Source organism: Debaryomyces fabryi (assembly GCF_001447935.2).
Source record: "Debaryomyces fabryi strain CBS 789 chromosome Unknown contig00009, whole genome shotgun sequence".
Lineage (NCBI taxonomy): Eukaryota > Fungi > Ascomycota > Pichiomycetes > Serinales > Debaryomycetaceae > Debaryomyces > Debaryomyces fabryi.
This window is the reverse complement of record NW_015385435.1, coordinates 27,871-53,241: the sequence shown is the minus strand read 5'-3', so window position 1 is coordinate 53,241 and position 25,371 is coordinate 27,871. Positions and strand designations below refer to the sequence as shown.

Below are 25,371 nucleotides of genomic sequence, written 5' to 3'. Positions count from 1 at the left end.
TTCTTCTACCAGGTTTGTCTCAGCTTTTCACGTGATGACCTAATTATGACCACCTCTGGAGAATTCAAGTCCCCCAGTCTTCTGTTTTGTATTCAAAGTATTGGTTTCAATGCCTTAATGGATAAGAATGAATTCTAGGTTATGCCAGGCTCCTAATCAATTAGTATAAGTAATGTGGGTACCTTGTTGGTATAGTTTATAAAAACGAAAAAATAGCGTCGCCCGGTTTCGATCCGGGGACATCAGGGTTATGAGCCCTGCGCGCTTCCACTGCGCCACGACGCTTTGAATATATTTTTAAAAGCAGCCTAAATTAATATGTACAGAGGTGTTACTGCAAATTAACATGAAGATATCCTATTTTCATATTATATTACCAAAACGTTACAGTTACTTAATACTACTACCTTTCTTTAAGGTATGTTAGTATATATATAGAAGTGAGATAGGGTAAAAGAGGGGAAAATTCTGAAGAATACTTGAAGAAGGAATTGTAAGTGTAAGCGATTTACTAGAGATCATCGAATATGCTCTATTAATTGTCTGTATTCAAATAAAATGGATCGCTCATGCTAGGAATCATTCAGACAAAGTAGGAAGCTGTATTATTAACTCTACAATAAAATTTGCAGTAAGACTGGAGCAAAAAAAATCGGTGAACAATTTGAGTGCGAATATGAAAGAGAACGAATGTCAACTGTTTGTTAATAACTATATTCCATAGATACGAATTGCAATGATATCCCCTGATCTTGTTTTAGATCCGCAATTGAAGTATTGGGTTTTGCTACCCATTTCATTTGCTATGGTTTTGGTAGGTTTATTAAGGTCTAATATTACATTATTACTTACGCCAGCCCCGAAATTAACACCCTACAAAACGTCAAGAGAAAAGTATGTATAACAGCAAATAATAGCAGAAAGCTTAAAACTAATTGGATACAATTGGATACAGTATACTAACGACATTCATTTAGACAATTTTTGAATAGGGCTATTTGTTTTAGAAGAAATAATGGGATTTTGACTCCTGGTGACTTTGAATCTAGACAACAATATTATATTGAAAAATTGAATTCATCGGATTTTTATGCTGAGAAACCTGATCTGGATGGCAATCCACCGAACCCATTCACCGATCCTTCTACTAATGACGCAATGATGAGCATGGTGAAAGGAAATTTAATGAATTACATTCCACAAACGTTGATTATGGGATGGGTCAATTACTTCTTCGCAGGGTTCGTAGTTATGAAACTTCCATTCCCTCTTACTGACGGGTTTAAGAGTATGTTACAGAGTGGGGTTGCTACACCTTCTTTGAATGTTCGTTATGTATCGTCCATCTCCTGGTACTTTGTCAATTTGCTTGGGTTGAAACCAGTCTACTCTTTGCTTATGAATGATTCAAAGATTGTCGACCAAATGATGCAACAACAGCAGCAACAGCAAATGCCAAACATAGGTGGGCCTGGTGCTCCAAAAGTAGATAAAGTTTTCAAGGCTGAAGCAGAAAATATTCAAATTTTATCTCACGAATCCATATTTGATGGAATTGTAGATAGAGTTCTAAACCAATCTGATTAATATTACCATTCATTACAAGACTAGTTATATAGCTCCTTAATATAGAGAGTAAGGCATTTAATAAGTCCCTTGATGTAGATCTCTTAACTATGTACAGTCACGTGAATTTTAGATTTATAATCCATCGCTATACACTTAATGATAAAAACTTTTGATATATACCCAGAAAGGCAAATAAAATATAACAACAATGGCACCTTCTACTGTTATATGTATTGGTATGGCCGGTTCCGGTAAGACTACTTTTATGCAAAGGTTGAATTCACATCTTCACGCTAAAAAGTCGCCACCATATGTTATTAATTTGGATCCTGCTGTTCTTAAGGTTCCATTTGGAGCAAATATTGATATTAGGGATTCCGTTAAATACAAGAAAGTAATGGAAGAATATAATTTAGGCCCAAATGGAGCGATTGTTACTTCGTTGAATTTATTTGCTACCAAAATTGATCAAGTCATTAAGTTAGTCGAAAAGAGATCAGATAAGGTGGAGAATGTAATTATCGATACTCCAGGACAAATTGAATGTTTCATTTGGTCTGCTAGTGGTGCTATTATAACAGAAGCATTTGCATCCACATTTCCAACCGTTATTGCTTATATTGTAGATACACCAAGAAATTCATCCCCTACTACATTCATGTCCAACATGTTGTATGCATGTTCAATTTTGTACAAAACAAAATTACCAATGATTATCGTCTTCAACAAGAGTGATGTAAAAAATTCTGACTTTGCTAAGGAATGGATGCAAGATTTCGAAACCTTCCAAAGGGCATTATCTGAGGATCAAGAATTAAATGGTGAAGATGGAACTTCTTCTGGATATATGAGTTCTTTAGTTAACTCCATGTCTTTAATGCTCGAAGAATTTTATTCTCAATTGGATGTTGTTGGTGTAAGTTCTTATACTGGAGAAGGGTTTGACGAGTTTTTAAATGCCGTCGATAATAAAGTTGACGAATACAATGAATTCTATAAAGCAGAGAGAGAAAGAATATTGAAAGAAAAAGAAGAAAAGGAGAATAAGAGACAATCAAGTTCGTTGAATAAGTTAATGAAGGATTTGGATATTAAAGATAAAAAGCCAGAAGGTAAAGATTCTGAAGTATTGTCCGATTATGAATCAGAAGACGACGAATACCAAGGCGAATTACCTAGAGATGAAGATGAGGTCGAAAGGGAATACACCTTCCCTGAAGATAGGAGCTCGGAAGTCAGCACTAAGACAGATGCTGACTTACAAGCACGCTATCAAGCTGCCTTTGACGCCACTGCTAAAAACGCTTCCTCTAAAACTGCGGAATCAATCGCTGAGTATATCAAGCGTTAATTCAATTATCTAATAATAGACTGTATAATAAATCGTGATTAAAATATGTATATATAGGAGAGAGCATAGTATTTGTAGTCTCATAAAATTTAATCAACCAACGATGCCAAAGCATTAGTAACATCATATGCTTTGTTTGAAAATTCTTTTTTAAATATTAAATGTGGTTTATGCTTGGCTAAATACAAAATCGTCTTACCAAACTCAGAATTGCACCATGCAAACCAGGACCTAGTGAAATCTTTACCTGTCTTAGAATTGACATGAACGCTTTCGTGCATTAATCCTAATTCAGCAGTATTGTCCATTATAAGTTGTAAGCTCTTCAATATTTCTGTGTCATCATCCGTTGTTCTAATCCTTACTAACAAAGACATCGGCCAAGCATTATGAATACCAATATGAGGGCCTCCAATACCTTCGAATTGAGTTCCTGTTAAGTAGTATGGATTTCCAACTTTAGATAAGATCATTTTTCTAGTATTCTGATAAACTTCATCGTTCACATCAACAAAGCCCATGTCTGGTAAGGATAACAATGAGGGAATATTGGCATCATCCATGTGAATGGATCCTCCGTATCCATCAACTTCGTATGCATAAACCTTACCCCACACGGGGTGTTCTACAATACCATATTTCTCAATACCTTCAGATATGTTTTCTATGAAAGTATCTGTATGACTAATTAAAGGCAACATATCTCTGTCTGGCTTGTTCTCCATTGCTAAGAAATTTTGTCTAACCTTTTTTAACTCAGTTAACATATGAGAATTTGCAGGGATAAAAAATTGCAAGATGCAAGCATCATCAGAAGGACGGAATGCAGATCTGACCAAACCAGTATTATAGTTGACAGGATTTCCTACACCTCCTAATGGAAGCGTTTCAGAACCAATTTGGGTTTGTCTTTGGAAGGAATAGTAGAAATTTAGAGCTTGTCCCGAGTCCTTATCAAATGATGGCTGCGATTCTCTTTTTAATACAATAAGTACTTTTTCGTAAGCTTTTAACCAACGGTCATTGAGGAAAGACAAATCTCCTCCTGAATGTTCATAATATTCGTTTGTTAATGTCAAGAATGAGGCTAACGAATCCAATTCGTATTTACACTCAAATACTTGTCTCCAATCGGGTCTTGGAAATACTTGATCCACTGCAGTACTACCTCTTTTAACACCCGATCCTGGAGGAGGATGAAATGCATTGCAATATGGAGAATTGATTATATAAAATGCTTGTGTATTGATTGCACCTTTTATTAATTCTTTCAATCGCTTATCGTACTTTATGAACGGTTGGTATACCGATAATTGTCTAGCTGCATCACGTAGCCACTCGGCATGAATATCTCCAGTAACAACGAATGAGTGTGGTTCTTGAACTTGCTTAGAATCTAATGAGGATATGTGCCATAGTATTGTTGTATCTAACGTATTGGGCAAACAATTTTCGATTAAGCGAGCAAGATCACTGCTTTCAACCTTTTCTTTCAAATCATTTATCACCTGTTCAACTGCTTCTGATCTAAATGTCCGACATTTAGGAGCTGGCCTCATGTAGGGGTATTTATACTTGCCATTGGAAAAGGGTGGATGTTTGAACTGTGAATATTCAACGTAGTCTGGGCATTTATGAGTCTTTCTGTCCATTTTTTTCAAGAATTCTTCAGTTATATCTCCAACATCCTTCGTCTCAATGTCACTTTCAGAATGCTTCAACTCTTCTGTGAGCTGGCTTTTATCTTTGGTAAATTGAACAAAATCACCGATATCTGTAACCTCTGAACTAACATGACTAGATGTGTTGGAAGGTAGATTTTTTACAATATATAAACCAAATAATACACCTAAGATAAGTAAAACCAATCGACCTGGTCTGATCCGTTTATCTGAAATGTAAATTGCCATATTATCGTAATAGGTATTTCAAACAATATAATCCCTAAAAAGTCGATTTTGGTATAAGAAATGCAACCCGCGAGAACTCACGATCTACCGATTTAAAATATAATTATGTCTATTAATACTGAACGCTATTGCTTATGAAATAAATATATACAGTTTTCGGTGAATCCTTCTTCTACTCGAACTAAGCCAGACTCTCCCAATCTTTTCATTAATGCATCTATGCTGGATGCTTCATTCTCATGTCCAATATTATCGTGGTTCGATTTTGCAATTTGTAATAGTTCGTCGTAAGATTTTGACGAACTTACCGAATCGCTAGCATGGACCTTGTGAGAGAAAAAATCATTTATAATTTGATTATTTAACCCTAGTCGAACAGAAATAATTTCAAATGAATCTTTATGAGCATCTAGAATGTTGAGAAGGTCAGAATGATCTTCTTGAATTATAGGACTTTCAATGGTAAGCAAATGATAGTCATGATATTTCACGTCATATGGAAATACTTCTCTCACACTTGCGTATTCAAGTTCCTTCAAAACCTTACGCAACGGATACTGACTTATAATTTCATGCGGGGATACGTTCACTGCATTAAAAGATTTATCAGTCAATTCTACTGTTTTATTAGCTAATAATGCTTCACTAAGTTTATCATGCACATTATTCTGAGTTTTCCAATCTGTTGTTTCAAATAGCTTATCAAAGTCTTTGTCGGATTGAAAATAACGCTGCGATTTATTGGCCAAAGAAAATATATCAACAGTGGATAAGTCTGTGAAATGGTAATTCCGAATACTCTTATCACTCCCGTCGGGGAAACTGTTCTGCAACAGAGAAATGGCTTTTCTGAAATCATTTAATGGCTTGTTCACTTGAGAAAGAGACGCCTCGGAGAAAAGTCGATTAGTTTGCCTTAACACAAAAAATATGGGCGTATTATTAAGTAGTCTCTGATACCATTGAAAAGAGTTTTTGATCAGCTTGACATTCGGCACTGAATGATATGGATTAAAATACGCCGCAAAAGAGCCTGCTATCTGTGCCTGGTAATCCGTGAAATTCTTCGTCGTTCTGCTAGCTGTACTTATTATAGGAGTGAATTCTGATATGTTATCATTTGTTTCTTTAGTATCTTTTTTAGTCTGATCTTGTTTGAAGATATCTTCAGTCCGCATATTTTCCAATCCTCCCAATTCAAGTGGGCCCTCGAAAATAGGCTTAATTAACGTACTTATTATAGGAGGAAAGTCATTAGGATTGAATTTACCATTCTCGGAACTGTTTGTTAGCAACTTGTTTCTTTGGAAATTGTAATATTCTGGTGTTGTTCTCTGCAAATAGTTTTTAATTCTGACATTTTTATATGGTAAAAGGTTATTCGATGCCCTTTCATATATTTTGAAGATATGCAAGATATGATCTGGAAGCCGTGATAGAGTATAGTTCGACATAATAGAGGCACATTACACAAGCATATATGCTTTATTTATCATTATCATCTACTAGACTAGTTATTCCCAATATCTACGATGCCATCACGTGACTCATTATACCCACTATCAAGTAGTAGAAATATTTATTCATGTTCAGTTTTCTTTCATAAATATTGCAATATAGTCGTCAAGATGTCTGATGATGAGCTTATAGAGACGGGATTGTTTGCGGAGCCAGAAGGGTTCACTCCTCCCCCACCAGCTCCACATTTTGCCAAGTATCAAAGAAAGAATAAAACCGATCCAGCAGAACTCGAATTAAGGCTTGTTGGTAAGTCACCATTATGGGGCCATTTATTATGGAATGCCGGTATCTTTACAGCTGATTATCTTGATGAGCACGCTGATGAGTTGGTGAAGGGAAAAGATATTTTGGAATTGGGAGCAGCTGCTGGGCTACCTTCGTTGATTTGCGGTATTAACAAATGTAAGAGAGTAGTCTGTACTGATTACCCAGATCCTGATTTAATTTCAAACATCCAGCATAATTTTGATCACTGTCAGGGACTTGATTTGTCGAAGACTTTGGTTAAAGGTTTTATATGGGGAGCGGATGCTAAACCATTAATGAAAGACACAGAAAAGGAAATAGAAGAGAATGACAAGTTCGATTTGGTTATTTTGTCAGACTTGGTTTTTAACCACACCGAACACTTGAAATTGTTGCAAACATGTAGAGATACAGTCAAGAAGGATGGGAAATGTTTAGTGGTGTTTTCTCCTCACAGACCATGGTTATTGGAGAAGGATTTGGAATTTTTCAAGACATGTGAAGACTTCGAGTTCAAGGCCGAAAAAATTGACTTGGTGACCTGGAAGCCTATGTTTGAAGAAGATGAGGAGACCATTGACATTAGAGCTAGGGTATATTCGTTCTTCTTGGTGCCACAGTGGTAGTTTTCATCGTACATAGCATGCATCTAAAACATAATACACGATTCTCTAATATACCCAGTTCTACGGTACTACGGTGCTTTATACATAATGACATAGTATTAACCTATGAACAATAAGAATATGATTCTAGATTCAAAGAATAAAAACCCATATTATAAACTAATAAACATAATTATTGTATTAATAAAATCATAATTGCAAACCAACAATAAACACAATAAACTGCACGCTTATTGAGAAGCTGGGGATGGATTCATCTTTCTCTTACCGTTAGTTAAAGTAACGTTAACGAATCTTCTAGTGTATAATAAACGCTTGTAAGCTCTACCCTTTGGCTTCTTTGGCTTTTCTTGAGCGTCAACTTTTGGAGTTTGAGACTTAACTTTACCAGCACGAGCTAAAGAACCGTGAACTTTACCCTATATGATGTTAGTATTATGTTCGTCAACTTTTAATATTGCTGCTGATTTGACGGTTACGTTCGTATCATTCTCATACTATTCCTCCTATAATTCGTTCTCCACATGCCTTCTTTCGGTACTACAGTATTCCAATATCATATTATCGGAATTTCCTTTCAATTTCATCCATTTCGTGATTTATTAAGAATTTTCATCTCTCTTGTGATTTATTGCCGCCCATGTCTTGTATTCATTCTCTTCGATTTAAATGTCCCTCTATCACTTTTATTTCAAATATATCCGTCTCAAATCATTCAGCATTCGTCTATCTACTCTACTGAGCTCATTCCACATACCATTTTGTATTAATTTATTTATGTATTAGGTGTTATACTAAAGAATCAACTTTTATTAATAATATAGAAATTTGCTCCTAGTTCGCCATAGTGATGGAGAGATTTTTTCGTGAAAAAATGACAAATCGGTAAATACACACAAAACTTTTTCGAGGGACATAAATCATGTGCGCTATTTAGTACCATAGGTAAGTAACCCTTGTAACGAGAATGGTACCAAGGCCTGGCAATTTGGTGTTCTAGTGGTGAAAAGATGGGAGCGTGGAAACGTGTAGTGCATAAATGTGCAGATTAAAATAGCTATAAATGATCTATAATGATATGAAATGAATTGAACCAGACCATGCGATGGGTACTAAATATCGCATGCTATACAAACGATTTTATAACCATAACAAAAGTCGATATTACCACTATTAGGAGAAGTGATATTAATATTAGGACAGATAATCTTGTAGCCGGGTAGTAGTTCTTCACTAGCATGTGCTGTACCTTGAAATAACGAACTACTCCGAATAGTAATGTTAGTATGCCCAAAACTATGAAAATACACCCTAAAGGCCTGCCGTATTCGGTGATTGCATGGCTGGTGTTGTCTAACTCTACAACAAAACGGTTAATCAGAACTGTGGAGGGTTTGTCCTCCAATCTGAATAATTGGGTGATGCCAATGCCGATGGTGATGAACGAGAGCGAGGTTCGGAGCCAGGCTAAGAAGGTTCTTTCGTTGGCCATCTGACTTGTTAGTACTAAATTCTGGTCACTGGACGCCTGGATATACATACATGGTCTCTGGCGACCGATCCCTTGTTCTCGAGGGATATTGAGGCGAACTGGATCGAGTTGATTCTATCCATAAATGTAGATCTCTTGTGCGCATTACCAGACCCATTGGCATCGGATCCAGCGGTGCTCTGATACCCTTGGCGAAGAAGGGGGGAACGGGAGCTGTCCGCTTGTTGTCTTGAAGTCATTGGTGGATTCTATCTATAAAGAGCTGTTCTTTCCAGCGAGCAGTTCATTCAACATATATGCCACAGTTTACTATCAGCTTCAATTGATATGTATGCACGTGATTTGCATTTCTGATGATGTTGCTTAGAGGGATTGTTTGTGGTCATATATGGACTTGTGGAGCTGTGGTTCTGTCATGCCATGCTTAGGGGAAATTTGAGGTCATATAGTTCCATAGAAAGATCAAAATTCGCCAAAGGCCGGTAAATACTGGTTCATATACTATAAACGAATGAATATTAAGAAAATATATTGATGCGAAAAGTCTATAACAAAATGTAGATGATGTAAACGTATATAGATGATGTAAACGTATGTAAATGTAGTTTGAGTATATACAACAAATGTACTATACCATGATAATAAGATTAACCGGAAGAAACAAAATTAATGGCACGACGAGCAAATCAAAGAATGCATAAATGAACGAATGGCGCAATTAGAATGCAAACATGAGGAATAAACCAAACCCAGAAAGCAATCCTATCAATACTGAGCTTTGGAACCCCATTCCTCTATCCGAGGCAGACAATGTGGATTTAAACGAAAATGCCCCTGAATCTGTGATAGTGGTTCTGGTATAAGATCTAACCTTACCAACTGTACCACTGAGCGAGCCTAAACCTATAGTACCAGCTGCAACGGATTCAGTATCATCATTTCCATAGGTAGACATAAATGATGGAGTGAAAATGGCTTGGGTAGTAACTGTGACCCCTTCCGAATTAGTACCTGTACGCCAAACGGTTGTTTGAGCTGTTGTTGTGGATGTAGTTTTAGCAGCTATGACTGTAATAAGTGCTAGGATGAAAAAAAAGAACCTCATTGTATCTGTGTTGAAGAGCCGTATGAATAGTATGTGTAATAGAAAATATTTTCAGGGTTGATGAATGAAGCCACTAAATAGAAAGTCAAGTAGTGTATGCGACCACGGTATAGATATATGTACTACTGATGGAAAATAAATGTAAATGAAACCAAAATAAGTATATGCTAATACCAGCTTAGTTAAAATGAACAAAATCAGGGAAATGTAATTTATAAGTATTACTACACCAGCAGATAAGGAATTGAAAATTTATTAAAATTTCTACGGAAAATATGTCAAGGCCAACTTCACCTCGCATATTAAACAATAAACCAGCCTACGGTAAACAAGTGGTGCTTCCCAAATGCAAAACTGCCTTGCATAATTTTGGAATGCTCTGCGCTTTTGGGATCATCGACCTAACTTCCGTACGTAGTCGCATTTCCGCTATACGTGATATCGAGGGAGCCACTGCATTCAAAAAATTTTACAATTGAGCGTCCGCCACCTGTTTTCAATTGTTCTCGTGGCATCGCATAATCCTACACAAACAAGTTCATACTAAAGAATTATCGTAAACACCAATCATTATTATTTCTTCGATTGGCCAGCTTAAGAATAAACATGATATCAAAAATATGAATAGTACATTATTAAGGAAACTCTCTTGTCAACACTCCTTACATCTACTTAAGCCAATTCTTTTTTTAGTATGCTCATCAATATTGTAAATATATAGATTATAAATATGTAGTTTATAAATAGCTATTGTCACTCGTATTTACTATCATTAATAATTTCTCAAGGCTTATTCTCAGTATGATTTCATCTCTTGGCTAATGATGCAAAAACTTTTTTCCGCGTATAATGCTCGAAGGCCGAAATGACTTTATCAATTTTGTGCCCGAGGCTATGGTGCATCCGCTTAAATTCAGGGTGAAGAGACCGGTCCGAACAATAATATCGGTGATTAGAATTGCACAGTTACAAACAAAGCATAATACTAGACGCGATTGTGACACGAGGCTGATCATTTAGGGATACTTTCCTTCCAAAAACGATTGATAGAATTCAATCAATGAGATAATGCCGCTTTAATGTTCTTTTGAGGACATCTGATTTATACATAATTCACCCTCGAGTGATTTTCAGACCTCGACACAACAGAGCTCATATCCGGAACCTAGAAGTCATTATATGAAGTAGTCCACTGGTGGTTTCTTAGATGGGATAGCAGTTACATCCTGAGATGCAGCCTTGAACACTTTGTAATTACGATTTAGGTTGTCGTCTATAGTTAGAACCAGGGCAATATTGCCACATCTATAACAGTAATTAGGCGCAGACCATACAGTGACCAAGCCTTGGTTGAACATTTCCTTGTATCCTTCCATTACCAATTGGTGGGCTCTTGCAATGAGTGAGATATCATTCACCTGCAAAAACTTGTTAACCTCGTTCTCACCAAAAAGGAAACCTGCTCCTCGTGGTGATATAGCCCAGCCAGGAACATATTCGGGGTCCGACCACAATAAATCACACATGCCCCCTTCATGTGGTACCTCTTGTTTTCTATCGAGTACCCTTATCTGGTCAATTGTATCTATATCGGGACTCAACCCACCATGAATGCTGAACACGCCTCCCTTTCCACCAACAATTGCTCCTAGCGAGAGGTAATCAAACACTTCGCAACAATATCGCCATACGTTCACAGAACCATACTTACGAACGCATTCATCATAAAATCCATAAACGGTGGTTATCTGTCTCGACTCATGGTTCCCTCGAATTAACGTTATCTTATCAGGATACCTCACTTTTAATGCTAATAACAATAAAAAGCTCTCTAACGAATAGAACCCTCTATCTACAAAATCACCTAAGAACAAGTACTGCGTTTGCGGACATTCTCCACCTGTCTTGAACAACGTTATTAAGTCATGCAATTGACCATGTATATCTCCGCATATAGTTACTGGTGTGTCAACATGCTGAATATTAGCCTCTTCGATTAATAATTCAATAGCTTTGGAGCAAATTTCCTCAACATCGGATTCTGGTATATGTTTGCATAATTTGATCGCCTCGATAGTTCTTTTTCGTGTTAGTCCTCGTGTTAACTTACTAATTCATCATTCAATATACTTACTCATCTAGGTTCAACATTACTTCAGCATAAACCTCTATATTGATGTTATTACTCTTTTAATTAAATGAGCTTTGATATCTGTCGTACGCGTATAGAAAATATACACGTTATATACAGTATGAAAATAACATATATTAATATAACCTTTAACACTAAATAATACACTGATAGAATAATATAGATTAACTTCTTCTGGTTGGTAAGGTATACTTCATAAACGATTTCTGTAATTGTCTACGAACGGTAATCTTTTGAGTTCCAACAAAACTATCGATACTGACTTTAATTGCCCTGTTTAAGTCACTTTGACTCACGAAATCAGACAACCTCATCTTAGCAAAAGATTCAGCAATACGTAATATACTTTCCAAGTGACGAACAGTGATTGGAAATGAACCAGTTGAAATAGACTCTCTTCTTAAATCTGCATAGACTCTGGATACTTTATCCATGTCCATTTGATGCAATTTAGGATGGATCTTGATACGAGCGTAGTTCAAGTACTTTACTAAAAGGTCCTGGGAAATAGGGGAGATTTCGCTTTCTCTTTCTTTGTTCAATTGATTGATCTTTTGTTTTCTGGTTTGTTTTTTATTATTTGATCGCGTGGGTGTGTTTTCTGGTTGGTCGTCATCCATAGCTTCGTCATCATCAGCATTGTTTAAATCATCTTCATCATCTTCTAGGTCTTCTGTTTGTGATGGATGAGATCTCATATGCGAATCAACAACGAAATTTGCTAACCTCTCATCCAGTTCAGGGTTGACTAAATCTCGTACGACACATAATATATCAAATCTCGATAAGATAGGTTCCGTTAAATCCACGTTTTGTGAAAGAGGCAAAGTAGAATTGTATCTACCACCGTTTGGATTGGCGGCAGCAATAATTGCACATCTGGCTTGTAATGTAGTGACAATACCTGCCTTAGATATAGAAATAGATTGCTGTTCCATAGCTTCGTGAATAGATGTTCTGTCTTGATCGTTCATCTTATCAAATTCATCAATAAGACAAGTACCTTTATCTGCAAGAACCAAAGCACCACCTTCCAAAGTCCATTCTCTGGTAATTGGATCCTTACGAACCGATGCAGTCAAACCAACCGCAGATGCACCTTGACCAGTTGCAAACACAGCTCTATTTGCAGTTTTTTCTGCATATTTCAAGATTTGCGATTTGGCAGTACCAGGATCACCTAGTAATAAGACGTTTATATCACCTCTAATAGAATGCTTCCCATTTACGTCCTTTGGAACACCTCCAAATAACGAACATGCTAAAGCCGTTTTAATGTCTTTATGCCCATATATAGATGGAGCCATAGACGCTATTAATTTATCAATAATACCACGCTCTTGAGATAACTTTCTGAATTCTCTCTCATCCTCTTCGGTCCACGAATTTATAACTCCATCGCCAGATACACTGCTTTCTTTTCTTCTGATCGAGTTAGCCTCTATCACAGTAGCAAACACAGGGAAACCATTTTTAGCATTTAATTGCCCATCATAATTATTTTTATAAATACCTGTTACTTCTATATCTTCACCTGGTTTAGCAGCATCGACAAGATCCCATAACAAAACAATTTCTCTGTGTCTTGGTAATCTACCAGCTGGAACAGTACCAGGAGCTTCCTGCAAAGTAATTCTCTGGTAATTACGGTATAAAGTTTTTCAGAATTAATTCTGAACGGCCCTTTAACATGACAATTAGTACAGAATGATATCTTGACTTCCGTGTTGGAGTCTTGAATGAATGGTCCCAACACGACACCACATTTAAGACAATCAAATTTAACATATTTCAATTGTGGAAAGACGCCTGTTCTTCTAGTTACAACACCACTTATTTTCACCAAATTATTAAGGTTAGTTTCTCTAAGATCTCTCAAGTTTAAGTGGTTAGGAAAGTTGGAAATTCTAACGTGAATCTCCTGATGAATTTGTGAATAGTTAGGATAATGCAATTCAGTAGCCTCCATCGCAACTATATCAAAAATCTTTAACATCTCGGTTGGTGATGTAGCCAAAAACAATGCCAATATAGCTTTCGAGTCTGCCAAATGATCGTAAGAGACCTCCAATGACTCGGCATTGATCTCACCTAGAGTACGAATTCTGGCACCATAGACAGATCTACCTTTGTCATCAGTGTATTCCAACAAAAATGACTTCAATTCTCTCGCAATAGATCTCGAAACTGCAGGCTGCACGATCCATTCAGTTATGCTTGGGGCTTTTATATCAGTCAAACTCTCAAGCGACAACTCTTCGTTGAACGGATCAATCTCCACATCTCCCATGAATTCGTCTGCATCTTCGTCATATTGTCTTCTTCTTCTTCTTTGAATCGGTAATCCATACTCATCGATATCGTCTATATTGTCCTCATCGCCTTCATCTTCCAAAAATGCCTGGCGCCTCGATCTATTACCCATCGCATCTCCCAATAAAGCATCACGTTTATTCAATTGACTGTCAATTCTTCTTCTTGTGGCTGCATCCATCTCTTCGTATTCTTCATCATCAATATTTCCATCTCCTAAATCGTACGTATCCTGTTTTTCATTCCTTTTATAATCATTTTCCATATTATCCATCAAGTCTTCTCCATCCTCTTCGTCTGATGGATTCAAATCTTCAACATCATTATGAATTTCGTCCTCTTCGTCCCCCTCTTCGAATGGAATCGCTGGCGACGATGGCGGTAATTGTGGACTTTGTCCTATTGGAGGCGAAGATGGATGTGACATCGCATCATCTTCATCTGCCTGTCTCTTTCTTGAGTTACCTGTGGGACTAGACATTTTTGCTTGTATATAAACCTATTAATCAACAATTGGTTAGAAAGAAAAGACTTGAAGTAAATTTGCCAGGTTATGTTTAGAGAACTTTTTTTGACGCGTTTAATTAAATCCATTTTTGCCTATTCGGGATAATTGTTGGTGTAAATATTTAGCTGATGTCTGGATGTATAATTCTGATTTTCTGAGAGCACAAAGACAAGAGATCTCGCTGCAACAGAAGTATTGGTGGGGAAAGATATTTACAGGACAGATGATATGAAATACGGATTCGATCTATGAGTACGTGATATACTAGTGTTTCGTTTTGTTCAACTGAGGACTTAATAGTAGAACTTTACTGGTTTTGTAGTCATGTTGTAAGTCTTAAATAGTGACCAGTTTTCTGTATAAACATTCACTGCTAACGATGGTTTAAATGGAAGGCATCTACATGTGATGTTTCCCTTTAGATTTTTATGTACAATTAAGTAAAAGTTTCTAAAGGAGTTAATTTATATCTGCGTATGGTAAGATTTTCATATTTTTATCGAATTTCTTGAAAAATACACACCTACCAAAATTACTTTATATTAACACTAGTTCAAGCTATAATCTGTCACGAAGCCTCCCGACCAATAAATCCCGTAAGGATGTGCTTGTTATGACGGGAAACGGAATATTGGGTGCAAAATCACCATAATGGAAGATACATCACGTGATCGTATTGAGCCTATTTAGAAGTCGATTAAGACGTGAATCAACATGGATGATAAGAAAGATTGGATATAACCAGCAGGCAAAATGAATTCCAAAAGAGAAGACGAGGAGCCAGATTCATTGACGGCGGTTGATTACATCAAATCGCGTGATAAATTGGAGAAAGAGGCGAGAGAATTAATGCCTTTCGACCCCAGCGAGTGCACGTATGAAAAGGGTGAACTAAGACAGCCAATTTTTGCTTGCATTACGTGTTCTAATGAAAATAACGAGAAAATTGGAGTCTGTTATTCGTGTTCTATTCAATGTCATTCGTCACACGAGCTTGTAGAGTTATTTACGAAACGAAATTTCGTCTGCGACTGTGGTACAACCAAGATGTCAAAAACGATTGATGGCGGATGCAAATTGAGATTAAAAAGAGAAGAGAACGAGCGCAGACCATCAATACCAAGGACGGGATATTCGACTAGTGGCCCATCTAAGAGTCATGATATAAGAATGCCAGCGGAGGATATACCATCACTGTCAAATATATATAACCAGAATTTTCAGGGATTATTCTGCTCGTGTGAGAAGCCATACAATCCTCTTGAAGAAACAGGGAATATGATTCAATGCTATTTTGGCTTTACGTGTGGTGAAGATTGGTTTCACGATGAATGTATCTTAGGATACAAACCGGGTACTATTCGCAAGCACAATGAGACCAAACGACATGAACAAGGGAAGAACTGTTTACATAAATTATCTCCTCCAGGAGAGGATGCGAGAGCAGATATAGAAGTTAAGCAAACACCCCCAAAGACATATTCGGTTCCTTACTTTCCAGATCTAGAAGAATTTGACCTGTTCATTTGCTGGAAATGTGTTAAAGAGTTTAGACATATTTTCAAAGAGATCGAAAATGATAAGAAAGTCACTCTTACGAAATTACCTCATTTTAATGGAGTTGAATCAACGTCAGATTGGAAAGAGCAATATGAAAAAGTGATCGACAAAGATTATGATGCCCCTAAATCGAAGAAAATTAAAATTGATCCAGATCATGAAGTTTCATATTCCATATTCTTACAGCCTGATTTTAGAGACCGCTTACTAGAGATCAAGAATACCATTTCACATGATTCGAAGCTTCATGAATTTTTATGTAACAATGAATATTTATATCTTGATGATCCAATTTATGAATGCCCTGAAGATAATGAGGGTGAAAATTCCACAACTGGATCATTATATGACCTAGGTACAGATGCCCTTCTGTCAATGCCTAGAGATCAGGCTATTGAAGGGCTCCAAGCATATGAAAAGATCAGCTCTAAGTTGAAAGAATTTTTTAAGCCATTTGCTGAACAGGGGAAAGTGGTTACTGAAGAAGAAGTAAGAGATTTTTTTAGTGAGATACAGAAGAAAAAAGATAAGTAATACCCATTTTACATTACTTGGAATTTTCAATATTATTATGAAATAACGTAAATTGGATTAAATAAAATATGTACAAATATACACCAATAATTACAGATCATCACTTCAACAAATAATGCTTTAAACCTTAATCATTTCTTCTTATTTTTTTTTTTCAGGTCCAATTTGGCAAATTCTTCCTTCCATACTTCATTACATTTTTGAGCGGTACTTTTAGGGAAAATCTTATCAAAGACTTCTTGATACCATTCGACTGGAATAAATGTGACGCCTTCTTTGACTTCGTCTGGGATTTCTTCAAGTTCATTTTCAATATCTTTAGGGAAGATTATAGTATCACAACCGTATCTCTTAGCACCTAATATTTTTTCCCTCAAACCACCTACTGGTAATACTCTTCCAGTGACAGTTATTTCACCTGTCATGGCTACAGTTGGAGGCAAGGATTCATTAATTGCTAATGAAATCAACGAAGATGTAAAAGAAATACCAGCAGATGGACCATCTTTTGGAATTGCACCATCTGGACAATGAATATGAATGTCGGCTGCTTCAAAAAATCTGTTATCTGGATAATTCTTAGCCATAAACAGTTTAGCAAACGAATATGCGATAGACGCAGACTCCTTCATAACATCCTTCAAACTACCAGTGACATGCATGCCTGGAACTCCAGATCCAGATCCAATTGAATGTGTTAAGATCGATTCGATGTAAAGAGCATCACCATTACCTGAAGTGCTGTAAGAAAGACCAGTTGCAACACCAGGCGGTGGAATATCATATACACGGTCTCTAGTGTAAATTTCTGGACCAACATAATCTTTCAAGTTTTCAGGCGTGATTTCTAATTTAATATCCTCAGGAATAACAAATTTTGCTTCTGGCTTTTCATCATTTTCAGATTGTTTATTTTCTTTATTAGCTTCATTCTTTTCTTTCGTTCCGGCTGTTTCAAGTGTGGATTTAGATTTGGCTTGAACATCTGCCACATTTTCATCAGCATTCTCTGAGTGAGGAGTGCTCGAATGAGTAGCTTCTTTATTATCGTTCACCTCGGCAGAACCTGCTGTAACAGTATCTTTTTCTTTAGGGGCATTAAGAGCTTCTTTGGTTTCAATTTCTTCCACAATCTTGAGAGATGCTTTACTGAAAATTCTAGTGATTAACTTCTTAATGTTTCTGAGACCACTTTCACGACAGTATTTTTCAATCAATCTAGAAATAGTTTCGTTGGTGATAAGAACATGATTGGTTTCTAAGCCCGCCTTCTTACTAGCTTCAGGAATCAAGTGTCTTTTAGCAATTTCAATTTTTTCATTATTGGTATACCCAGAGACGTCAATAATCTCCATACGATCTCTCAAAGGAGCTGGGATATTTCCTAAGTAGTTTGCTGTACAAACAAATAAAACCTTTGATAAATCAACTTTAACATCAATGTAGTTATCTACGAATGCATTGTTTTGTTCCGGATCTAAGATCTCTAAGAATGCTGAAGCAGCACCACCACCACGGCTCAAATCTAGCTTATCGATTTCATCGATTAACATTAAAGGATTTGATGTTTTAGCTTGTTTTAAAGCAGATATAATACGACCTGGAATAGAACCGACATAAGTCCTTCTATGCCCTTTAACTTCATGAACATCTTGTATACCACCCATAGCAATTCTCACATATTTACGATTCAATGATTCAGCAATAGATTTGGCAATAGATGTTTTACCGGTACCTGGAGGACCTGCCAAACATAAAATCTTACCATCAACTTTACCAGAAACCTTACCTAAAGAAATGAATTCCAAAATACGGTCCTTAACATCCTTCAAACCATAATGATCACGCTCTAAAACTTCTCTTGCTTGCTTAATATTGAAATGGTCTTTTGAGTAAACTCCCCATGGAATAGACGTCAACCAATCTAAATACCTTTCGCTAACACCTAATTCACTAGAATGTTCGTTCTGGTTTTCCATCTTAGCCTTTTCAGCATTGTATGCTTCCATAGCTTCATCTGTAAGTTTCAAATGTTTAAGCCTTTCATCAAATTTGGAAGTCTTCTTATCATCCGATTCAGAAATACCTGCACGCTTTTGCAATTCCTTAATGAATTCCTTAATGAAAAGACGGGTCTGATATTCATCTGCTTTAGTACTCAAATTATGTATAGTACTTTCTTTAATTAAACTAGCCTTAAGTTCCACTTTCAATAATTCTAGTGCCCTTGATAACCTTGTCTCAATATTCAAAGTTTCTAATATTTCTTGAATCTTTTTTGGATCTCCATGTATGGTGGAACCAACAAAATCGGCAAATTTAGATGGATCACTAATCAAGTCAGTTCCTTCTTTAATCTGAAGCTTTTCAAGTGGGTTCTTACCACCCATTTTACTTAACAATGTTTTCAATGATTCAACCAATGAACGAATTTCTGCAGATGATTTATCATAAGGCTCATCTTCGACTGGTTTAACTGTTGCATATGAAACATTGAGGCCCTTCAAATAAGACGTTGGGAAGTTTTCTCCATCATCCTTTACAGGCGCATCAGATTTAGCCTCCTTTTGACTACTTGGGGTGGTTAATTCCTCTAATTTACATCTTTCAAGAGGGTAACCTAAAACATTAAATACCCCAGGTCTAGGGGTGGTATGTCTAATAATTTGACAATGGACCCCTATATCATACACCGAGTCTTTCTTATTTATAACATCAGTATCTGGTTCATTAGAATCTTTTACATGAAACAATACAAAGTATGGTTCTCTTTTATCAATGATGGTGTATATGGACCTAATCACCTCAGGGTCTGTGACATTAATTGCGAATGGACGACCCGGAAGTGGAGGACGGTCCTTCATAGGAATAGCCAATAACGGTGGATACAACCCAGTAACAGGATCAACTGGAAGCAGAGGGTTCGAATCATCTGGATCATCTCCATTATTGTTACCGCTAGGTGGGGCTGCCGCTCCACCTGTATTCGATGAGGCCGTTGGCACGGTTTCATTAGATTCAGACGATACTTTATTATCATTCTCAATATCTTTCTCATTTTCTTGTTCTTTATCATTTTCCAGCTCCTTGTCTTTCTCTGGCGTCTCCGGATCTTGATTAGATTCCTTGTCGGTTTCAGACGGATTATTTTCATTTTCAGACCTCTGTGAGGGTTCATCATCACTAACACTTTTATTTCTATGTATAATATCCTGATAGGCTCTAAATGCAGACTGTGAATGTGAAATATCAAAATTCATTTGAAGTGGCAATGTTTTAGGACTAGATACACTCGTAGCCAATCTTAGCCCTAATTGTGATGTTCTTGGACATCTCCAAGCCAACTTACGTACGTAAGTTCTTGGTCTAAGCATAATAAATCTCTATAACGACCTATCTGTGAATTATATCTTCTATATGTATGATAGATCTCTTGTGGAAATTACTAATTATCGTGAGCTTCAACGACCTTCGGTGATCGCTCGAGGTCGGTTTCTCATTATTGTAGTTTAAGTCACATGACTATATATATTTATGACTACATACTTAAAGGTGGAAGGTATGGAGATATAGATTGGGGAGAAGCCGTATATATGCTGGGGGATTTAAGCCCATCAGTTGATTAAAATATGCAAGTTAAGATAAAAAGATACAAAACGATGAATTTTAGGCCTAAAAAAATTACAAGAAATTCTTCGTAATAAGAAGTAACATTTCTAGATTCTACTAAACCTTGCATCATTCAATGCTATAACAGACGGAACCAGCTTTAAATAGATATGCTTTATGCCTCTTTGCAAAAGAATTTGTGATATTAACTGTTGTGTGCTCCTTGAAGACTAAGCTTGCTAATGACTAAAAGTTTGACCCATAGCTTTTTGCTATAATTCATAACCGGGGAAGGTCTTGATATCCCCGATGCCTAATTATAGTCAGCATTATGAGCTTAATATAGTATCCTTTCTTCCACGTGAGCATAGTTGTCTTAAGTTCATAACAGCTGATCTTCGGATGAGTCTGTTTCCTGGGGTAAAATGTCAGCTGTTTCATTAAACATTACAGAGACCAGATAGGGTAATGCGCATAACTAGAAAGTTTGATGCTAATCAATTTTGAAAACATTCTTCTTTTTTTTCTTAAAGGTGAGTGGAGTTGTTTCACTTTCATCATTTTTCCTTTTCCTGGACATCTTCGGAGTGTCGTTGTTGTCATTAAGGAAGTTTTCGTCCTGATAATAGTTCAAAGTATTCAAACCTTCATCCTCGAGATGTAAACCTTTATTTCTATTTTTCGAGGTTTTGTCATTTGGAGAAGATATCGATACCTTAGATACTTCGGATTTCCAAAGTCGTAATTTTTTCTTCTTTTTGTCCTTTTTCTCCGATGATTTTGCTAGCGATGAATTGGCACTAGCAAACGTTTCGTCTTCAGACATATGGGTCCCTCTGCCTGTTGTCCTAGAAGAAATACTCTCTATAGTCGTTGAGTTAGCATCCGGAGCATCATTTTCAGCTTCACTGGCATTTGCACTAGTAAAAGACTTATTGATGACATCATCCAATGATCTCATCTTATCGTCAAAGAGCTCGCCGTTATTTGGAAGTCTACTGGGGGTGAGATCGGCAGTTTGTACGGATGGTGATGAACGATTCGTGTTGTTGGATGAATGTCGGGTAGGTGTTGTAACAGGGGAAGACGATTTTTTCGAGGCAGCTCTAGTTATTCGCTTATTAGGCGTCTCAGGCTCGACAGTGCTTTCTTTCTGTGGTAAGTTTCCGTTTTGCTCAAATTGTTTCTTCATGGAGTTATAATTAGTATATTCCCGTTTTGCTTTTGTAGGAACTAATACTTTCCTTTTATGCTGTATAGGTGATAGAATACTTGACTTGGAGTCTGAAGCAAAAATCGACTTATTTATGGAGTTAACAGTTGGTGATAAGTAGTTTTTTGCGAGTCCCCCAGACCCTTGATTGAACATTATTTTGTTGACATAGGGCGAAGTAGAAAATGCACTAGATGGACGTGATGAACTTGGTTCCAAGGTCGGCTGAAATTGGCTTAATGTCGGCACTTGTAATTTGTTACGTGTTTGATCTTTAAGCTGTTGTTTTAACTTCCCGATTTCGTCTCTCAACGATTCTAGTTTAGATTCTTGTAATTTCTCTTTAGTTGTATGCAGCTGTTTCAATTTGTTTATAGTCAACTCATAATCGTGGTTCTTCTTTGTTAGCTCTGCAATTCGTGATGCACTTGCAGAATTAGAGTTATCAATCGTATGTGATGGGGCCTTGTTGTTCGATTTCGATTGATAAAATATTTTTAAAATCGATAATTTGATGAGGTTTTTTCGTTGCTCATCATTCTGTTCGAGTTGCTGGATCTCCCTTTGCAATAGGAAAGGATCCTGAAGTGATGCTGCCATACTATGTACTAGGAAGAACTTGATTTTAAAAAAATCGCTTGAGAGCCTTAATTTGTAAACATTGAAATATTTAGACCCCTCGCTGCAAACCGTTACAAAAAGATTTTATACTAGTCTAAATCAACCGGCTAGTAATATATGCCATTAGTATCGAATATTATTAACTATGAATGCAACGAAAGGAGACTCCATAACTGCTACAATATACCAGGCTTGTAACGATGAATTTCGAAAAGGAGTTGTCATAGATCAAAGTAAACTTAAAAACTCATCTCATTCAGTCTCTATCAAAGACAATCAGCTTGATTTAGTCATAGACAAGGACGCAAGTGATATTGACGAAATATTCAAGAATCATGGAACAGCAATACCGGCGGATGAAATTCTTCAATCATTAAACACAACACGGGTCAAGATACCCATAAAATATCGAGAAGAATTCCCATCAGACATTAACCTTCCAGACCCAGAATTGCTTAATGTGCTACATTATTATACTAGCAAGAAGATAGCTAAAAGTGATTCATATAAAAAAGTGGAAAGAAGTTTAGACGAAACATCGTTGTTAGCATTTGGCATGATGGTGGAATCATGGGCAGATGAATTAATAGATGAATCTGCAGCACAAATGTTCCTTGAACAGGATGATATGGTATATGACGTGATAGGAGATGGCGAAGATTCGTCGCTGGAATCACTGGAATCAGGTTCTAGTTCTAGTAGTACAGACTCAAGCATAGATACAGATACAGATCTGGATTAGATTCGAAATTCATAGCTATGATTATAATATTTACGATGTAATATACAATTAAACATTAGTTTTGGTAGTAGACTCAGATTCAGACTCCGCTGGAGGGGCACTTGAGTCGAGCTCACTGGTGGCACCGGATTCTGGCTCAGCAGAATCACGGACTTTTCTAACAGCTTCAAGGTTCTTTTGGTAAATGGCTTCTTTTCCGGCATCCTTAGCAGTGGTTTCGATACCGAAAACTCTATAAAGTAATTCATGGGTATCTTTCTTATTGACCATTAAGTTGACATTAGTTTTACCCTTCCATAATGGTAAGAATAAATCTTCTAAATCATCGCCTTCTCTCTTAACAGTTAAGAAAACACATCCTTCTTCCATTGCATCCAATCTAGATGAAAATTCAGTATCTATAGCTGAATCTTTGATAGCCTGAATCTTTGGGAAAGCTTCTTGAAACAATAATTCTAATAATTTCAAATTGCAGCTCAAATGTCTTTTATCCCCCAAGAATGACTTAATAGTGTGCAAAGATTCGTTTTGCACTCTCCAAGGACAATTTCCAGTATCGTTTCTTTGGGAGACAAATAACTTGATACCAGCATGAATGACCTTTAATTTCTGTTCTTCAATTGTTAAAATTTCTTTCAATATAGACGAAACATAGTAAATAGTTCTCAATGGCTCACCAGTTGCATTTCTAACTAATGTGGAGTCACGAGGGAAGCTCTCCTTGAAATCGTAGAATGGCCAACATTTAGCTAATTGAGGATGTTCAGGATCTAAGAAGATAAATGGTTCTTCATTAGCATCTCTTGGTAACTTTTCCTTTCTTTGTGGCTGTGGTTTATCAATAGTTTCCACGGCATTTGATTGCTCATCAGTCTTTTGCTTTTTAGAACTTTCTTCTTTGTCATCTTCAGCTATTCTCTTTGCACCTTCTGGATCAGTCTTTTCAAGTACAGCAATGAAAAACCCACCAGTATTTTGTAAATGTGGGTAAACCCTAATACAATTTTCTAAACCAAATGTGTTTCCTTCTTCTTCAGTTGGAGGGAAAACGGTATCAGCAACATCTTCAGCTCCTTTTTCTCTAATTTGCATATCCTTACCGAAAACCTTCCAGTCTCTCACACCATTACGTCTGACTAAACCAGGTAATTCATTATCACAGTTGACTAATTTAACTTGGTTTCCCCATTTTCTTAAGGCAGCAGCAACCACAGCTTCGTTTTCAACTGGAGATAAAGAACAGGTTGAGTACACTAATCTACCACCTTTCTTCAACAATTGTAATCCTCTGTTTAAAATATTTATTTGCAATGAATGCAATCCCAATGCGTTACCAACGGTGAAATCCTTCCATACATTGACATTCTTTCTCATGGTACCATCACCGGAACATGGAACGTCACACAAGATTCTGTCAAATTTCAAAAATTCGCTAGCGCCATTTAATCTGATTCTTGGGAATAATTGTGCATCGTGGTTAACAACCATAAAGTTAGGAGAATTCAAACGTTTCACTTGATGGACCAACATATGCGATCTCTTATAATCGGAGTCATTGGCTAAGACAAATCCTGTTGCTAACTTATTATCATCATCAGAATGTAAAGCTTCAACCAATTGTGCAGTCTTAGACCCTGGTGCAGCACACATGTCAAAAACGGCGTGGTGTGGCTTAATATCCATCAACAAAGGTGGAATCATCGAAACAGCTTCTTGTCTGGAAATGTTTCCAACTTCAGTTTCGATAACCAAGAAACGCTGTGTCTTTGCAAATTCCTCGTTCTTTCTGATAACCGCCTTGGAAACGTCTATTTGCCATCCAAGCTCATTTGGGTAGTACGATAAGTTTCTTGGGGTCAACTTGACCCCTTCAAACTCAGCATCTTGCAACTTGGAAACGTGATTCTTGATGAAGTTTTCCTTGATCTCGTTAGCATGTGCTCTCGACCCGGTGATTCTAAATGTCAATGGCAAATTTTCTTGACAATGCTTCTTGAAAGTATCCCATTCTTCCTCTGGAATAATGTTCATAGCCTTGTAATAAGTTTCCCATTTCTCACTCTCCCTCACGGCTTCAGTCCACGATTTTTCTCTATCATGAACTTCGGATCGTTTCCCAAAGTTCTTTTTATTATTTCCTCCTTTATTTTTTCTGAAATTCCGTTTACCCATTCCTAATAAATTGTTGATTAGTGTCTTCAAATAGGCCATTCAATACTAGTCCTAATGGTTCTATCAAAATTTTTCAGATGTTTTTAGTCTAAGGCTACAAACCAGAGCGATGGATTTTTAAAATGAT

At 36.7% G+C, this 25,371-nt stretch overlaps 14 protein-coding genes across 14 annotated transcripts; 5 read left to right on the top strand and 9 right to left on the bottom strand.

Annotated features, from left to right (window-relative positions):
* Positions 1-805: 805 nt before the first annotated feature.
* Positions 806-1,587, top strand: AC631_00764 (uncharacterized protein; the record flags this gene model as incomplete). Its single annotated transcript, XM_015609594.1, has 2 exons — positions 806-894; positions 978-1,587. 2 exons carry the CDS (start codon positions 806-808, stop codon positions 1,585-1,587), a joined length of 699 nt encoding a protein of 232 aa, XP_015469550.1.
* A 190-nt stretch (positions 1,588-1,777) lies between these two features.
* Positions 1,778-2,920, top strand: AC631_00763 (GTPase; the record flags this gene model as incomplete). The annotated part of the gene is made up of 1 exon (XM_015609593.1): positions 1,778-2,920. One exon carries the CDS (start codon positions 1,778-1,780, stop codon positions 2,918-2,920), a length of 1,143 nt encoding a protein of 380 aa, XP_015469549.1.
* Positions 2,921-3,009: 89 nt separating this feature from the next.
* AC631_00762 (uncharacterized protein) lies at positions 3,010-4,830 on the bottom strand (the record flags this gene model as incomplete). The annotated part of the gene is made up of 1 exon (XM_015609592.1): positions 3,010-4,830. The coding sequence occupies one exon, from the start codon at positions 4,828-4,830 to the stop codon at positions 3,010-3,012; it is 1,821 nt and encodes a 606-aa protein (XP_015469548.1).
* Positions 4,831-4,955: 125 nt separating this feature from the next.
* Positions 4,956-6,284, bottom strand: AC631_00761 (uncharacterized protein; the record flags this gene model as incomplete). Its single annotated transcript, XM_015609591.1, has 1 exon — positions 4,956-6,284. The coding sequence occupies one exon, from the start codon at positions 6,282-6,284 to the stop codon at positions 4,956-4,958; it is 1,329 nt and encodes a 442-aa protein (XP_015469547.1).
* A 174-nt stretch (positions 6,285-6,458) lies between these two features.
* AC631_00760 (S-adenosylmethionine-dependent methyltransferase) lies at positions 6,459-7,223 on the top strand (the record flags this gene model as incomplete). Its single annotated transcript, XM_015609590.1, has 1 exon — positions 6,459-7,223. One exon carries the CDS (start codon positions 6,459-6,461, stop codon positions 7,221-7,223), a length of 765 nt encoding a protein of 254 aa, XP_015469546.1.
* A 2,210-nt stretch (positions 7,224-9,433) lies between these two features.
* AC631_00759 (KRE1 domain-containing protein) lies at positions 9,434-9,820 on the bottom strand (the record flags this gene model as incomplete). Its single annotated transcript, XM_015609589.1, has 1 exon — positions 9,434-9,820. One exon carries the CDS (start codon positions 9,818-9,820, stop codon positions 9,434-9,436), a length of 387 nt encoding a protein of 128 aa, XP_015469545.1.
* A 1,175-nt stretch (positions 9,821-10,995) lies between these two features.
* Positions 10,996-11,346, bottom strand: AC631_00758 (uncharacterized protein; the record flags this gene model as incomplete). Its single annotated transcript, XM_015609588.1, has 1 exon — positions 10,996-11,346. The coding sequence occupies one exon, from the start codon at positions 11,344-11,346 to the stop codon at positions 10,996-10,998; it is 351 nt and encodes a 116-aa protein (XP_015469544.1).
* A 790-nt stretch (positions 11,347-12,136) lies between these two features.
* AC631_00757 (minichromosome maintenance protein) lies at positions 12,137-13,279 on the bottom strand (the record flags this gene model as incomplete). The annotated part of the gene is made up of 1 exon (XM_015609587.1): positions 12,137-13,279. The coding sequence occupies one exon, from the start codon at positions 13,277-13,279 to the stop codon at positions 12,137-12,139; it is 1,143 nt and encodes a 380-aa protein (XP_015469543.1).
* A 215-nt stretch (positions 13,280-13,494) lies between these two features.
* On the bottom strand, positions 13,495-14,766 carry AC631_00756 (uncharacterized protein; the record flags this gene model as incomplete). Its single annotated transcript, XM_015609586.1, has 1 exon — positions 13,495-14,766. The coding sequence occupies one exon, from the start codon at positions 14,764-14,766 to the stop codon at positions 13,495-13,497; it is 1,272 nt and encodes a 423-aa protein (XP_015469542.1).
* Positions 14,767-15,546: 780 nt separating this feature from the next.
* AC631_00755 (uncharacterized protein) lies at positions 15,547-16,887 on the top strand (the record flags this gene model as incomplete). Its single annotated transcript, XM_015609585.1, has 1 exon — positions 15,547-16,887. The coding sequence occupies one exon, from the start codon at positions 15,547-15,549 to the stop codon at positions 16,885-16,887; it is 1,341 nt and encodes a 446-aa protein (XP_015469541.1).
* A 131-nt stretch (positions 16,888-17,018) lies between these two features.
* On the bottom strand, positions 17,019-20,261 carry PIM1 (ATP-dependent Lon protease; the record flags this gene model as incomplete). The annotated part of the gene is made up of 1 exon (XM_015609584.1): positions 17,019-20,261. One exon carries the CDS (start codon positions 20,259-20,261, stop codon positions 17,019-17,021), a length of 3,243 nt encoding a protein of 1,080 aa, XP_015469540.1.
* A 728-nt stretch (positions 20,262-20,989) lies between these two features.
* Positions 20,990-22,309, bottom strand: AC631_00753 (uncharacterized protein; the record flags this gene model as incomplete). Its single annotated transcript, XM_015609583.1, has 1 exon — positions 20,990-22,309. One exon carries the CDS (start codon positions 22,307-22,309, stop codon positions 20,990-20,992), a length of 1,320 nt encoding a protein of 439 aa, XP_015469539.1.
* Positions 22,310-22,475: 166 nt separating this feature from the next.
* AC631_00752 (uncharacterized protein) lies at positions 22,476-23,072 on the top strand (the record flags this gene model as incomplete). The annotated part of the gene is made up of 1 exon (XM_015609582.1): positions 22,476-23,072. The coding sequence occupies one exon, from the start codon at positions 22,476-22,478 to the stop codon at positions 23,070-23,072; it is 597 nt and encodes a 198-aa protein (XP_015469538.1).
* Positions 23,073-23,120: 48 nt separating this feature from the next.
* Positions 23,121-25,244, bottom strand: AC631_00751 (tRNA (cytosine-5-)-methyltransferase; the record flags this gene model as incomplete). Its single annotated transcript, XM_015609581.1, has 1 exon — positions 23,121-25,244. One exon carries the CDS (start codon positions 25,242-25,244, stop codon positions 23,121-23,123), a length of 2,124 nt encoding a protein of 707 aa, XP_015469537.1.
* Between the last annotated feature and the right edge of the window lie 127 nt (positions 25,245-25,371).